Here is a 15,717-nt window from a genome sequence, read left to right as displayed (position 1 = left end):
TTCCTTTTTTTTTTTTTTTTTTTCATAATTCATACAAGAAGCACTTTCATTTTATTTTTAAAAATAAAGAATGCACCGAATATCTTTTGGTGGAACGTTTCAATTGGAGGAAGGACATCGAAATTATTGGTCTAAAAATTTGTAAAAGAATTTAAAAATTGAACAGTATTTCTTATTAATAACTATTGAACCATTGTGGGAGTTGATATCGACTTTCTATGTTTCGTCACCTTCGAGTAACTATTCCATTGAATAATTGATGAAACAGTTGAGTTTGAATAGACAATTTCTTACTTTATTTAATAAACTTGTCTCATTACAAGCTGAATAGTATTAACAACTATTGAACCTAATAAATTCTTTAACTACCCTGTTTTAAAAATAAATATTTTTTAAAAATAATCTTACTTTTTCATTAAAAAAAAAAAAAACTTATAATATTGAAAAATATAATGATTAATATTAATGATAAGGTTTTGTGCACAAAACAAAAAAAAAATTGTTTAAAAAAAAAGATAATATTATAGTTCTAAATATTACTAATGGATTTATCATAAAAATATAAATTTATACTTTGGCGTTATTTATTTTTGTATCATATCCATGATATATAAAGTAATAATACTATGTATTTTATGAGAAATATTACATATACACTATGAGTTGGTGATAGAAATTTGGTGGGCTCAAGTTGGGATTTGGGCCCACAATGCAAGCGTGGTAGATTTGGATTTGGATTTGGATTTGGAGGGGCAGCCCATTAGTGACTTTACATCATCGCGCGTGATGGGCTGGGCCCATTTAATCAGCACACGTGTGGCTCATCAACACGTGTGCCCACTCATCCTTCCATAACATCCGCAAGTGGACCGTTCTCCTATAATTTACTTTTCCTTCCCTTTGAAATTTGTAGGCGCCTTACCAATTTGATATTCATGATTTGTACTCAAATTTCAATTTAGTTTGTATATTAATTCTTTTATGAGTTTTCGTGTGATGACATGAGCGCCGCCCTTCGCCGCCCTCTTCCAACCCTCCGGTGGCGTCGCATAAATTCATCCACCATTATTCACTACATCAACCTTAGCCAAAATGTCATCGAACTCAAGAAAACTCATGCCCTTATAATCAAATCCTCACCCAAAGCCCATCTTCTCCGCCGTCTCTTCACCCGGCTGCTTCAGTTTCCACCTGACACTTTGTTCTATGCCCACGAACTGTTCGACAAAATACCCAACTTCAAAAATCAGTTCACATGGACTTCTCTCATTCGCTGTTATGTTCACCATTACCATTTTGGCCAATCCATATCCTTGTATGCTATGATGCAGCACGCAGGCGTTCTGGAATCAGCGTTTACATTCTCTTCCGTGCTCTTGGCCTGCGCTAGTATACCAGTGGTGTCTGAAGGAAGACAAGTGCATGCAAGGATTGTGCAGTTGGGTTTCTTGAGAAACAAGATTGTGCTAACTTCGCTGATGGATATGTATGCTAAATGTGGATTCATGCTGGATGCTAGGAATGTGTTTGTTGCAATAGACGATAAGGATATCGTTGCTTGGACTACTTTGATTCGAGGATACTGTAAGTTGGGAATGATGGATGATGCACAGGAGTTGTTTGATAAAATGGGGCAGCGAAATTCATTTTCTTGGACAACTATGGTGGCTGGGTATGCCAACTGCGGCAACATGAAAGCTGCGAAGCAGTTGTATGATGCAATGCCAGGGAAAGGTCCAGTTTCTTGGCTTGCTATGATAGCAGGTTATGGGAGGTGCGGCAACATCGTAGAGGCCGAAAAGATCTTCAGTGAAATATCAGTACCAGATGCATTGTGTTGTGCAGCAATGGTGACTTGTTATTCTCAAAATGGGCATGCAAAAGAGGCCATTGAATTGTACAAGAAAATGAAAGAAGAAAATTTGGAACCCAATGAGGTAGCATTTGTAGGAGCAATATCAGCTTGTGTTCAACTGGGGGATGTTGAGATGGCCAGCAAATTAACTAACCAGGTTGAAAAAGGGTGCTGTGGTAAGTTCGTTATGCTATATTCAGGGTCAAAGGCTTTCCAGCACTTGAGTTTGACTAATATGATAGAATGTAGAATCGAGCAAGGGCTTGATTTGAAGCCTATAAATCAATGACCTTACTCGAACAAGATCTGTTCTATAGGTTGTCCAACTGTGTCATTGAGTTCTAAGTTCTAAAGCCTATAAATCATAGAAGACAAGACAAAAGTAAAGGACAATTCTCTATTCTAAAATAAAAATGCTAATGTCTTATTGGTTTTTTGTTTGAAATGCAGATCGGAATCTCTTTGTCTCCAATGCACTGATGCACATGCATTCAAAATTTGGCGATATTAAAAAGGCACGAGAAGAATTCAACAGAATGAAGGATAGAGATGTGGTAACTTACAGTACGTTGATCACAGCCCTTGCTGACCATGGAAACGCCAACGAAGCCTTGGATCTCTTCTCCAAGATGCAAGAAGAAGGTATAAAGCCAAACCAAGTTTGTTTCACTGGTGTACTAAATGCCTGTGGCCATGCAGGGATGATTGAACAAGGATGCAAGCTTTTTGAACTTATGAACAAGGTTTTCGGCATTGAGCCGCTAAAGGAGCATTATACCTGCATGGTTGATCTCCTAGGAAGAGCTGGTGAGGTTGAAACGGCATACAGTCTTATAAAGGGTAAGGTAAGGGCAATTGATGCTAAAATATGGGGGTCATTGCTAGGAGCTTGCAAGATCCATGGTAATGTGGAGTTGGGGGAGATTGCTGCTAGGCATCTATTTGAAATGGAGCCTGAGAATACAGGAAATTATGTGCTTTTGGCAAATACATACGCTCAGAGGAAGGAATGGGATGAAGCAGAGAGGGTTAGGAATATGATGGCTGAAAGAGGAATAAAAAAATCTCCGGGGTACAGCTGGATAAGATCTACATAAATGAGCATTTTTCTGAACTAGTTCAATGTTGTAGGGATATTTTTGTGCACATGTACATTTGACAGGTCAATATTAGTAGACAAAATATGTATTCAGAACGTTCAATACAAGGCAATACGTTCTTCAGGTTGTAATAGAAGAACCCTAATTGTTATTTACAACAAGAACAAATGATTCTACCGATTACTATACTAAATCCATGTCTGCTCTTCTAAACTCCTATGTGCCTTCTCTATACATGTGTGCAACATTTCCGTAGAAGCTGTTGTTTCTTCTATCAATATACTACAATCTGATATATAAGAGAACAGTAAGAATTAGACACAAAAGTAATTCAAATTTCAATATTTAAATCAAACTAACAGATAAAAGTTTTGGCCTATCTTTCATAAATTCATAATTTTGAGAACATTGCATGGAATTGTAGTTCTAGTCAATCTAAACATTTAAAATACAAAGGATTTCTTATCAATAACTTCCAATAACATCATGGTCTAAGAAGGACTTGCCGTTGCTGAGCAAAGCCAGTGAATGCAACACAATAATCGCTCATCAAAACCTTCGTGGATTGATTGAGGATATAAAACTAACCGGATATGTCACAATCTTCAACGAGTAGTAGCTCTACTTCAAACAAGCACACTCCAGATCTACGTGGTATTATCAAATGCTGTAATTAAGTTTTTAAAGGAGCCTTCTTTTCTCTGTCAGATATTCGAGCTGGACCTGTTGTATGTGACTTGAAACGACCTCTCCCTCCCTCTTCCTTTTCCTGAAAAATCAAATTGCAGGTTGCAGGTGTCATATTAACAACCAAAATACACAAATAAATAAAATCTTTCATTTCATAATAAAAAAGAATAGTGAGGAATCATGTCATAGGTTCCAAAAAGTTCGAACAATTACTAAGGAAAGGCCCCAGTTAAATTAGCCAAGACAAACAACTTTCTGTACCTTTTTCTTAACAATCTGGACCACATCCTCGTCATGAAGAACATGACCAAGGCCACAATGCTGAGGATAGTGCCTTGCACTTGTACCCCATACAAGAACGTATTTAACATCTTTAACCAAACTCCTGTGGATATGATTGCAGAAGTCCTCGACTGTACAGCCACCTCTATCCTAGAATTACATTCATGGAGTAGTGTCAAAAAGAAAAGGATTAGAACAAATACATCAATAAATGGTTCTAAAAAGGGAAAAGGGAGGGTAAGGCATACAGCAGAAAGAACAACTGGATCTGAGAAATCAGGTTGTTGGCCTTGAGGCTTGGTATAAACCCTAACAAGGCCCATCTCCTCCCACATCCTAGATAGTAGTCTGTCTAAGTTCAACTGTCCAAATAAAATCCATTTCAACTGGTAAGTCACATATAAACAACGGATCTACTGCTTATACTACCTTGAGTTCACACCAGATGTGATGTGAATGTAACTTAACTACAGGTTCAGAATATATGGTAACATTTTATTATTTAAACAAATAGAAGATTAGAGAAAACCAGAAAAGATTGGGCATATCAGCACGTTACATTCAAAACTCAGAAGCAAAACTGCTGAAGATTTTTTAGTGCGAGAATGCAAGACATGTTACAATATTTATTCAATATGAATATCCAAAGGCAAATAAACATTAAATTCTCCATTCAAACTAGGAGGAAACTGAAATGATAGAACATACCTTGAGATTACAACTAATGACAACAGAATTGGGCTGACGGGCTAACTTGTCTACATCGTCAATACCAACTACATCAATCTTGTTGTAGACATACACACATTTCATGTACTTGCGGTTCCCCTCAATTACATCAATAAGATCATCAACTGTAGCATCCTCTCGAAAGAGTACCTGGAGAAAATGACATATTCCATTGAGAAGTCTTCAGAAAAATCAAACATAACGGGCATGTGGATATTTTAGATGTAGAATGGTGTAAAACTAGCCTAATATCCTCTATCTATGAACATGCACAAAAAAAAAACGTTAAAAAAAATCATACAGAAGAAAGAGAAAAATATTCATGCATATGTGCTGCTTAAATTCCTCACCAAAAGGTCAACCTCCAAATACTTGGAACCTTCTGTCAGAGGTGACCTAACTTCGCAAAAGTTTTGGGCTTCAGTTGGAAACCGAGAGAAAAAGTACAAAGTGGAACAAAGCGGCTGTTTCCAAAGGTTGGAGATAAACTCTAGTACAATCGGTTTTATGTTATCAAGAATATGCTAAATATTATTTGCCCCTGCTTTCTTTACCTGCTATAATTGGAAATAAAGAATTTTGCAGGGATGGATCCACCTGGTCCCATAGATACTAGACAACTTAGCTTAGCTAAGGCATCCAGGTTTAAATCCACCCATACCATATGTAATTTAATATTCTAAGAAAAAACAAATAAAGCTCAATCTGCACTAAATTGGATTTGTCATATTTGAATCAGCATTGATGCTAACCACGAGCACCAGATAGAAACCACAATAGCTTAGTAGAACTTGTTTTCAATTATTCTCTCTTCATAGCTAAGTGGAGAGACTTTTTATGTATCCTACATATTCTGTTTGGGAACGACCACACATATGACTAGTTTTGTGACTTCTTGTTCAGTAATATGGACTTCTTCTAGTTTCCCAAAAAATAAGAAATTGGAAATTAAAAAATTTATTTAAAAAAAAACAAAAAGTAGAACGTTTAAGGAAGTAATCACTTATGCCATGGAAGGCAGGCAACCCAACGTTAAAGATCAGAAATTAAGTGTGAAAAACCAGTCATCTAAGTTCAATTGAAAGCTATACCTCTGCATTATGAATTTTGTACTCGTGTAGAATTTGGTAGCAAAGCTTCTCATCAACATGAGTTAAAGGAAGTGTACTATTGAATGAAATACCACCAGTTTTTTTCTTCTTGAAATATATCTGCATGTAAGAATTAAAGCAGAGAAAATTGAAATACCAACTGATTAACCAATCAACAAGGATGAATGAGAAGAATTTTCTAATTCAGCCAAATTGAAGTAGAAAATGGGAACACTAATGAAAAAACTAGCAAGGCCAAAACTTACTTGAGGTGGTCTCTGGTTCAAACGCAAACCCACTGCTTCCAGCTCCCTTGTTAGAATCTGGCGATGGCCCTCACTCTAAAGATACATTGAAATTGTATATCATAGAATGTTGGCTTAAATTACACCCATAAGAAGGTGAGAACTAAAAATTCAAAAGAAATTAAAGTAAACTACAGAAAATGATTGTGAACTGATTATAAAACAGTAGAATGGAAAATAAAACAATATCAAATAAACATTCCAAAATGTAGCATATATTAATAGGCATATTCAGATAGTTAATAAAATAGAAGAATCCAGTCGTCATTATGACTAAGAAGTTTAAAAACAAAATACTGGCCTTATAGGGACCTAGCATATCATGAGAAAAACTTGCTTGTGACGAGACCCATGTGAATGTCATGCATTTGGAAGGGACAATATTCTCTAAACACAAAAAAACCAATAGGAAACTCTTTTTTTTTTTTTTTTTTTTTTTATAAGAGACAAAAAACCAATAGGAAACATGAATTGATATTCGACTTTCAAACAGTTCTTGCAAATGAAGAACTAATGTTTTTATTATTGTTCCAGATTTCCCTGTGAAAACTCAATCATAGGGCTTTATCAGAGACCTTAGTTTTAGCGCTGAACATAAAAAAAGTGAAATAATTCATCATATACCAAAAAAAAGGAGCACATTAAGAGAATAAGGCAGTTAAGACTTACTTTTGAGGCATCAAGAACCATCAAGACTAAGTCTGAAGACTTGGAAACAGCAATAACCTATAAATAGAGTTCAAGAAAATTTAACATCCATGATACCCATTATATTGAATAGTTCGAAGAGAAGTGGTTCATGTGGTACAAAAACGAATGTGTTTAACTACTCTTCAAATAAAATAAAATAAAATAGATAATGAGATCATATCATCTAAAAAACGGTTTCTTGTGTGGTATAAGCCTAAAAATAATAATAATATTTTACCTGTCTACCACGCCCCTTTCCTTCAGACGCACCTTCAATAATTCCAGGAAGATCAAGTAGCTGAATTTTGGTGTCATTGTAATGTATAATCCCAGGAATGCAAGTAAGTGTTGTAAACTCATAGGAGGCAGCTTCTGATTGAGTGCCTGTCAACATTGTTAAAAGTGTGGACTTTCCCACACTACAAAAGGAAGGATTTGTCAGGTTGATTTCTCTGATATCAAAACAATGTTATTCTATAGATGAATAGACAACAATTACTTACTACGTAATAAATTCTACAAGGTCATATCGAACCAGAAACTCGATTCAAAAAAAAAATTGACAACCACATTAATTATTTAAAAAAAAAAATTGACAACCACATTAATTATTTAAAAAAAAAAATTAGAATGATAATAGCTCTGGTTTCTTATCAAAAGAAGAGAAGAAAAACTAGGACGCCTAACATGGTTTGGACACAAACATCTGGATGATCGGAGCACGTAGGTTCAAAATTTTTTATAGTCAAGCTTTTGTTCAGAGCCCCTAGATGGGTCTGCTTCCGGTATCAAATTCAAGTATCTCTTTTCTCCAGTTTTAAAAGAAATAACTATTGTAAAGTCACAACAGCAAAAACCTGGGAAATCCTATGAGTGCAACACGCCCATGGCCATATTTGGTAACTTCAAAACCCTCTCCACCTCCACTTGAACCCTGAATGCACCATGTGAAAAATAGTAAATAAGAAATCCAAATTTTCACTAGTCACACCATACAAGGGGGCCAAGAAAAAATAACAAAGAGTAGGTCTTGGCAAATTTAGCATGGAATAAAATCGATGATGTTCTGAAAACAAAGATTTAAGAACTACCATCCTATCAAAGTACGTCAAACAGTGACTTTTATGAACTAGTTCATTAGTATGCAGAACAAACAACAGGATGCATCAAGCGCACAGAATATAAGAATTGTAAAATGGTTGAAAGAGGATAAATGGTTATAAAGCCTAGGGAAGGAAAACAGAAACCTCTTATTACGTTTGTCTCTTTCATGCATCATCCTCGATACATCATGAACTAGCTAAATGATTGATAAAATGAATTCGGATTTATGACTTTTTTAGGAAATAAACAAAGATAACGACCAAAAAAAGAAAAGGATTTGTATTTACCTAGCTCAAACTAATTACTAGAGAATTCTTTTAAAGAGGCAATATTGAACTAAATTTTGAACTTCTCGGTGACAATAACGAGTGAATTATTCACAAATCGACGTGTAGTTTGATGAAAACACTAGAACTAATAGGGAACTGTCAATTTCCAATAACAAGGGAGTACATCACGAGAGAAGCAGATGCATTCGCACAGGTCTCACTTAAACATAGCTTACAAAACTAAATGAAGTAATCAGCAGACATTGGGAAACATAAGATATGCGTACTTTTGGAGGCTCTAACAACTGCGTCCTCAACTTTGCTATCTTTGCCTTCAGCTGACCAAGATGATATTCTGCATTTTGAGAAATACAAAAGACACCGTTTTGAGAACGAACCAGAAAAAGGACGTGCAAATTCTGGTATATGCACAACGTAAAAGGAAGAGACTGATGATAAAAGATTAATGGATGAAGCCCAGTACCCGTGGCCTTATTTTTCTGAGTCCGAGCCATCTCGGCCTCGATTTCTTTAATTCTTTCAATAATTCCCATTTTGCTACGTCTTCAACTGCAAAATCACAATCGAAGCATTACAAAACAATAGGAGTTGATTACTTCCGATCAATGTCTATTTTGTACATCGATAAATTTCCAAAAGAATAAACGAAAGCAACAGAAAATCGATCAGAATCATGAATTCAAGTTTTAAGTTCAATTGTATGCTTCAACGAACCGTGAGCTGCAGTTATGAATGAATAATACAGAAAGCTACAAAACATCCGAAGAAACAAAGAAGATGACGGAAGCAAGAACGTAGAATATGACTCACTGTGATCGAGTAGCGGAGGATCTGTGGGGCTTGAATCACGGAGGAGGGAAGGAGGAGGGATGGTGGAGGGAAAGAGAGGCCAGAAAGAGTAGGTCTCTCGAGAATTAGATTGAACAGCATTGGGCTTTTTCAGAGGCCCACTCATTCAAAAGGTCCACCTGCTCTGTAAGGGTAAGAAAAATAAGAATATATATTTATATCACTACCCCAAATCAGAGGTTGGATATGAATATTAATCGTTATCTTTAATATCTTCTATAAATACGAATATTAACTCTAATATAAGTATAAATAATAATCAACTCTAAAAGTAAAAATACCTTAAATATTTTTTAAATTTTCTTGAATTACTGAAATAGTGGTGTTAATATTGATATTTTATATGTTGAGTAAAACTTCATAATCATAAAACTCAACCATCAATGAAAATTCTATCCACGTAGATTTTTTTTTTCTTTCATAGGTCTCTCAATCAGCCATTAGAATGTCAGTATAAATGATCGATTGACAGTAAACTATACTGTTTCAACAGGCTGAAGAAAAAAATCTACATATTTACAGATGGCCAAAACTAATAGGCTTGAAAGACACGATTCAACTAACACCACGCCTGTGTTATTCATTTAAAAGTGTCTACAAAAATTTTAACTCCAGATTCAAACCAATAGTAAGCAACAAAAACAGTAACAAGAGGTAAGCTCAGATCCCATAAATTAAACTCTAGGAATTAATATATGACTAATCTCTTCATTCCTCCTATACTGCAAGTGAGTATGGAAACTCTCAGCATTATACTTCTGGAATCTCTATTTCAGCGGCTGGTGGTAGAGGAACAGCAGATGATGGCCTGATGTGGTCCTCCTCCTCCTTGGGTGTGTGGATAGTAACCAAATCAGGCAAAGGAGTGGTGGGTCCTTGCTTACCCTTAGGATCCCAATCAAGCATGATCTTAACTTTAATCCCAAGAACACCCTAGACGATGAATAATCACAATCAATTGGTATTCAATTGACAATATGGAAGATGGTGAAGACATTCTTTCGATTAAGGGTGAAAGCTAACCTGTCTTAAGAGGACGTGTCTCACGGCAGAGTCAATATAATCTTTGCATGGTTGACCGGAGGATATCATATATCCGTCCTTGAACTTCATCGACTTTGCACGCTGTGCCCTGAGCTTACCACTAACAATGACCTGCATATAGAAATGAAACAATTAAGCGACATGAAAGAGGTGCTTCTTCTGTGGCTTACCAGAAAAGTTGTGGAAGAAAATAACAGTTGGAACAACACAGACCTCATATCCTTTCGCCCCGCTCTCCATAACAAATCTAAGAACACCATAGCAAGCTCTGTAAAAATGAGGAAGAAAGATCAGCCCACCAATAATAAAATATATAAATCAAGAAACTACGGAATACAGGAACATCAAAAATTCCCATGAGTTCAGTATATATGTTCTTGTTAAAAATTGAGCACGATCAGTATAAATTCACTTCCATAATTTCTTAGAACAAATAAAAACAACACCAAAAACCATAAATATGAAGAAGAATATGTGATCAAGAACATTTATCAAGGTCAAGTTGTCACTCTCGAGCCAAGGGACAACTATTTGATCTACAAATCAGAATCCAGAAACTCCTTGAAACTATGACTTAAAAGCATTTAGATAGAAAGTTTGTAGACCTCAAACTCACCTCAAACTCATTTAAGTTTGCAGCTTGCACCTTTACCCAATGGGCCAACCAAGGATGACTATGAACAAATAAACCACCTAATAACAACGCACTCCCTAAAGTATATGAAAAAAGAAAAAGAAGGGCAGGCAAGGCAAGGTGTATAAATGTGTCTACCTTAACATGTGCATATCAATACATACAGCTAATCCTCTTAGGCACAGAGTATCATTTGCTCACCTCCATGCAAATTATAAATAAAAAAATAAAAAATAAAAAAATTGTGGAGCTTCCGAACCCCCAGAACTATGCAAGAACAACAGTTCTAGGAAACTATAAACTCCATCACTACATATAAGCATTTTGAAGAGATCTCTTAACCCATACATATTGGAAAAGGGATGTATGCAATGCTCAAAATATAAAAAAGATCATGCATACCACAAGACAAGTCACAATTTTAAATGTCTAGACAGTTTCTAAGGAACACCTTGACCATACCCCATCCAAAGATTATTACATACATGGAGATTATCGTTGCAGAATACAGATTATGGACGACACTAGGAAGACATTCTCTCTGAATATAGAATTCAAAGTACGAATAAATATCTAGAGGAACATGAAAAATTGTATCTATCTTTGAAACGAATTAGTTTCAAAATAGAAAATAAGATAGACCTCCTGACAGCAAGCCCTCCTAGAAGCTTGTAGCGCAGAGATTCAGCCTGAGCAATAGCACAAAGACCTCTGTTGTTGACTTTCTCAGCATACAGCTCAACACTGTTCTCGGGGAATTTAAACCGCTTTTGAACAACAGATTTAATTCTCTGATTCTTCTTCCCTTCTCACCTGCGGACATCAATTTGAACATTCTTTCAAAAAAAAAAAAACTAAAAAAAGCATCATTCTAAAGAGGATGATTCATATCCAAATTATAAATTTTCCGCCAAGAGCTTTGAAAAAACAGAAACAAAAATATGACCTAGAACATTTTGTGTCCGAGTTGCCCTGATTATAATCTCAGTACGCATCGGCGTAACCCTAACCTCGACGCCGGAGTAGCCGTCCTCAGCGAGCTCTCTGGTCAGCACTTCGTTGAGCTCAGCGAAGAAAACTCCATCGGCGACAAACTAAATCCAATTAAGAACAACAATGATCGTTAGATGAACCGAAAAAAGGCATCCGACTCTTAATAGCTCATGAATCAAACGAAGTAACCTTTCGTTTCTTGCTCATTTGGGAAGCCATGAATGAATGTCGTCGAACACTATAGCTTATCTCTTTGATGAGCTCTCAAAGTGAATTTGGGCTTCGGGAGGAGAACAGTGGAAGGCGATCGAAAACTTACTGATACCAAAAGGCGACCTGTTCGATATCTCGACCTTTTAATCTCTTTGATTTAATTTAATTTAATTTTTTTTTTTTTTTGCATGTTTATTAGGTTGCATGCATAATTGAAAAGTTCCATTTTTAACCTCAATTCTCACAAGTTCGTATATATTATTTTTAAATCAATTTTGAAATTAGAGAATATTTTTAAAAATCTAAGAGAATAATTAAAATTTCTTATTTTTACTAACGAAAAAAAATTAAAAAATTGATGTGCGTCTAATAATTAAAAGATGGATATAATTATTTCAATTATGGCGTCAATTAATATCCTTCTTTTTAATTGACGCGTTGGATGAAAATTTTGAACCAATCACAAATTGTCACGCTAATATTTAAAATTAATGAAAAAAGTACGAAGTAATTTGCGACCAATTTTCTATATTTTTAAAGACATAAAACCAGAAACAAAATCGAAAAATAAATGGAGAAATTTTTTTGAGTTTGCAATGGACCGAACAATTGAAGCCCAATGCAAAGCCCAAACAAGATCTTCCGATCCAAGTCGGAGATTGTACCCCAGACGGAGGGGTGGCAGTTCCATTCCAGCCGTCCACGACGGGGCAAAATGATGGCTTCAACGGAATCTTCTATTTCTACTCGGAAAGATGAGCTTCTTGACGATGTATGAACAAACTCATCTTCAAATTGAGCTTATTATGCTATATTTTGATGCATTCAACAGTTGAGCTTTATTCAATCTTTAGACTTAGTTGATCTGATAATAGAAGAACTGTTTCATAGTTTCTGTTTAATTTTGATGTGGTTTTCGATCAAGATTTATTGATGTCAATTCATCGAGACATCTCGGTATTCATCTGAGTTATGAAATAGTCTCTTTTTTGTCTGCCAATTCGCTTGAAACTAACGACAATTCACTATCCTAATTGTTTCTATTCTTTGAAGTTTGTGTTTGTCAACTGTGCACTCTCAACAGGTCCAGATGCGACACTTATTGATTTATATAATGTGAGTTGATATTGACTCATTTCTTCCATTGATGTTTGAGTTGCGTTTGTATTCTGTTTTCTTTAATTTTTGGGAGAAGAAAAGGAGGTGGTGGGGAATTGCTTTTCAGAAGAATTGGCTGGAAATGGAAAATATCTTACAAAAACTCGATAAAAATTGACATCTTAATTGATTGGGTATCTTCATTGAAAGTGCAGAGTATAGACCTCTGATGTTGATGTTGGTCATGAATCATTTATGAAAACACCGATCATCGTATATTCTTTGGGGTGAAAGAAAAAGGCTCGAAAAACCTAGATTTGGAAACTTTCTGAAGCATGATCATGTGCAAATGTAGCATCAGATGAGTACCCCTCAATGTTTTATACATTCGTTTTTGTATAGCCTTTCTCTGAGGGGCCGTGTATGGATAAAATTGTTCCGAGTCCATAGCAGCTTTTAAACCTGTTAATGTACCTAAGAATAAATATATGGTTTTTCATATTCACATGAGTTTTAAGGTTTTTTCAAGTCCTAGTGGCTAGGTATCTTATTGATTTATCATTTTTCCTGTGCCTATTTGCAGAACTTTGGAATTGATGGGAAGTTGGTGGTATATTTTACCTGCTCCATTGCTTGGGGCTAATGTGCAGTCTGGTAATGTCTCACTGCTATGGCTTTAAACTTGTCCATTTATTTTTTTTACAAACTACACATTTTAGGCTCTTACCCAGATGGAAAAAAACATATCAAGATGAGTTATAGAGTCATACCTGTCACGGTCCATAGTCTATAATTATTTATTGATTTATTTGATAGACCTATTTAATTAGTTGTTTTAACGTAGAATATGAAAGCCAAAGGATATTTTCTTCCGAATAGTGATACGAAAGCTCAAATTCTCGATTACCCTACTCAGTTCCATATTTTTCTTATCATAGCAGCTATTGACCATCACAAGTGCTCATTCCTATCTGAGTGCCATATTTTGTCTGATGAAATAGATCAGTTCAAGATCAAATTACTTTGTGTTTAGCCTTTGCACGTCGTCTGGTGCCTAGTGACATACTTTGTGTTTAGTCTTTGCATAAAATAGATTAGTTCAAGACAACATGCTTGGGTATACAAATTCTCTTGTTGTTAAGTTTCTCTCCATGGTAAGTTAGCTGGGAACATAGAATTATAATAGTAAGCTGTATTGGGGGCCAATTTCATGGAATAGGCAGGAGACAAACAAATGAGTTTGGCGACCGTCTGGGTGTTATGTAGATAATAGTAGATTAGTACTTTAGCTTTTCTGTAAACTTGTGCACATCTGATTTTGTTTGGGTAAAATCCAAGAATGACCAGATATACTCTGACCATATCAGGCCGAGTGTTATGTGGTGGAGGAATGCTGGTCTGCACTGTTTGTCTGATTCTGACCATCTGAAAATTTGGTCTAAACTCGTGAAAAAAAGTGAACTATTTTTTGTCTTTCAGAATGATTCTTTTCATATCCCCACCACAGCTTTGGATTATGAGGCAATATCTAGAAAACTTAAACCATACCCTCTTATTGAGTGCACTAGAAAACTCCATAATCTCTCTCTAAACTTGAGGGATTACTATATGTAGCACAAAATCTCTCTCTCCCTCTAAATTTAGGAGATTTCCATATTCACGCTAGCTGTTTCTTGCTGGTCGAACTTTCTTGTCTTTCATTATATTGGGAGAAGTTTAAAGAGTTACAATCTTTGGAGTTTGGAATATGATATTTTCATAGTTGATCGCAGGTAGAGTAGATAGAGCAAGATCAAGTTAGTTGGAACCAGTTCATCCGCAACCAAATACTTGGAGAAGGCTATGAATGAAACAATAAAATTTTAGATAAATCACTAATGATTTGAATGAGAGTGCAGTGCACTAACAACCTAAGCTTATAGTTACTGCTTATGATATCCAATTAGAGGAATTTACTCATCCACTCCAAATCAGGCCCCTCATTGGAAAAATCAAACAAGTTATCGACATCAAACTCCAAGTTCGAGCTGCTTTCAAATTCTTGAGATGTTTCCTCTTCCCTCAACTCTGTGTCTACCTTCCTTTTACACCCTTTTCTTTTGAGAATGTCACTTTCTTTTTCACTATGTTGGTTCATTTTCTTGCTCAAATGAGAATTCCAATAATTCTTTATCTCGTTATCCGTTCTTCCGGGCAGTCTCCCAGCAATCAAAGACCACCTGAAAAAAACCAATCAGGCACTCCCCCCAACCCAGAAAATCAAAACTCCTTTTCAGATTATGAAACAGAAGATAACTGAAACGAGAAAATTGCAGAGCGAATTAGGTAAGAATGTGACCTGTTGCCGAGAAGTTTATGGAGTCTGAGAATCAAATCTTCCTCTTGATCTGATATATTGCCTCTCTTAATGTTAGGTCTGAGATAATTCAGCCATCTTAATCTGCAACTTTTCCCACACCGATTGAGACCTGCAAGATTTCAGAAACCCATTGAGCCAAATTTGCTTTGCAGCTGAAGTTGGAAAACAGAAGTTGAAAAAGGAGTGAAGCAGCACCTGCTTTGGCTGCAATCGTCTTCCACCTTTTCGCTCCATGAATGGCAATAACTTCAGCCAGTTTTTGATCTTCTTCTGCAGTCCAAGCGCCTTTATTGACTCCATTTCTCACATTTTCAGCCTCATTTATGTCTCCTTCAACTTGTTTCACTTTTCTTTTCACAGAGTCTTCTTCAGTCATTGGAACTTTAGGGGG

At 35.8% G+C, this 15,717-nt stretch overlaps 4 protein-coding genes, 1 long non-coding RNA gene and 1 pseudogene across 8 annotated transcripts in view; 3 read left to right on the top strand and 3 right to left on the bottom strand.

Moving 5' to 3' along the window:
* Positions 1-30, top strand: part of LOC111452438 (protein BIG GRAIN 1-like B) — a 4,090-nt gene extending 4,060 nt beyond the window's left edge. The window contains exon 2 of the mRNA XM_023093170.1: positions 1-30. The gene's annotated coding sequence lies outside the window, so the exon portion shown is untranslated.
* Positions 31-910: 880 nt separating this feature from the next.
* Positions 911-3,280, top strand: LOC111452628 (putative pentatricopeptide repeat-containing protein At5g37570). Its single transcript, XM_023093439.1, has 2 exons — positions 911-2,031; positions 2,306-3,280. Exons 1-2 carry the CDS (start codon positions 1,002-1,004, stop codon positions 2,950-2,952), a joined length of 1,677 nt encoding a protein of 558 aa, XP_022949207.1. The 5' UTR covers positions 911-1,001; the 3' UTR covers positions 2,953-3,280.
* Positions 3,281-3,311: 31 nt separating this feature from the next.
* LOC111452629 (developmentally-regulated G-protein 2-like) lies at positions 3,312-9,073 on the bottom strand. 2 transcript variants are annotated; one of them, XM_023093441.1, is made up of 13 exons: positions 8,947-9,021; positions 8,851-8,856; positions 8,600-8,685; positions 8,403-8,470; positions 7,600-7,676; positions 6,981-7,161; positions 6,722-6,778; positions 6,014-6,088; positions 5,748-5,867; positions 4,636-4,806; positions 4,176-4,289; positions 3,907-4,077; positions 3,312-3,724 (listed from the first exon to the last, which is right to left on the bottom strand). In XM_023093441.1, the coding sequence occupies exons 3-13, from the start codon at positions 8,667-8,669 to the stop codon at positions 3,629-3,631; spliced, it is 1,200 nt and encodes a 399-aa protein (XP_022949209.1). In that variant the 5' UTR covers positions 8,670-8,685; positions 8,851-8,856; positions 8,947-9,021; the 3' UTR covers positions 3,312-3,628. The 2 variants fall into 2 exon arrangements, with proteins under 2 accessions (XP_022949209.1, XP_022949208.1); XM_023093440.1 differs by lacking the exon at positions 8,851-8,856 and having other exon boundaries at positions 8,947-9,073.
* A 466-nt stretch (positions 9,074-9,539) lies between these two features.
* Positions 9,540-12,013, bottom strand: LOC111451983 (annotated as a pseudogene).
* Positions 12,014-12,458: 445 nt separating this feature from the next.
* The window catches only part of LOC111452142, a 5,410-nt gene continuing 2,151 nt past the window's right edge, over positions 12,459-15,717 (top strand). For 2 of the 3 annotated variants that reach the window (XR_002712089.1, XR_002712087.1), the window contains exons 1-2: positions 12,459-12,641; positions 13,183-13,621. This is a non-coding gene — a long non-coding RNA (uncharacterized LOC111452142). The other variant, XR_002712088.1, reaches the window with a different exon arrangement.
* Positions 14,758-15,717, bottom strand: part of LOC111452140 (transcription factor MYB114-like) — a 2,365-nt gene continuing 1,405 nt past the window's right edge. The window contains exons 2-4 of the mRNA XM_023092698.1: positions 15,522-15,717; positions 15,306-15,435; positions 14,758-15,186 (exon numbers count right to left, since the gene is read on the bottom strand). Of these exons, the coding sequence (XP_022948466.1) occupies positions 14,910-15,186; positions 15,306-15,435; positions 15,522-15,702 (588 nt within the window). The 5' untranslated portion in view covers positions 15,703-15,717 and the 3' untranslated portion in view covers positions 14,758-14,909. The remainder of the gene's footprint in view (positions 15,187-15,305; positions 15,436-15,521) is intronic.

The sequence above is a fragment of the Cucurbita moschata genome, unplaced genomic scaffold (assembly GCF_002738365.1).
Source record: "Cucurbita moschata cultivar Rifu unplaced genomic scaffold, Cmos_1.0 Cmo_Scf00014, whole genome shotgun sequence".
Classification (NCBI taxonomy): Eukaryota; Viridiplantae; Streptophyta; class Magnoliopsida; order Cucurbitales; family Cucurbitaceae; genus Cucurbita; species Cucurbita moschata.
This window is presented reverse-complemented; position numbering and strand designations above follow the sequence as displayed.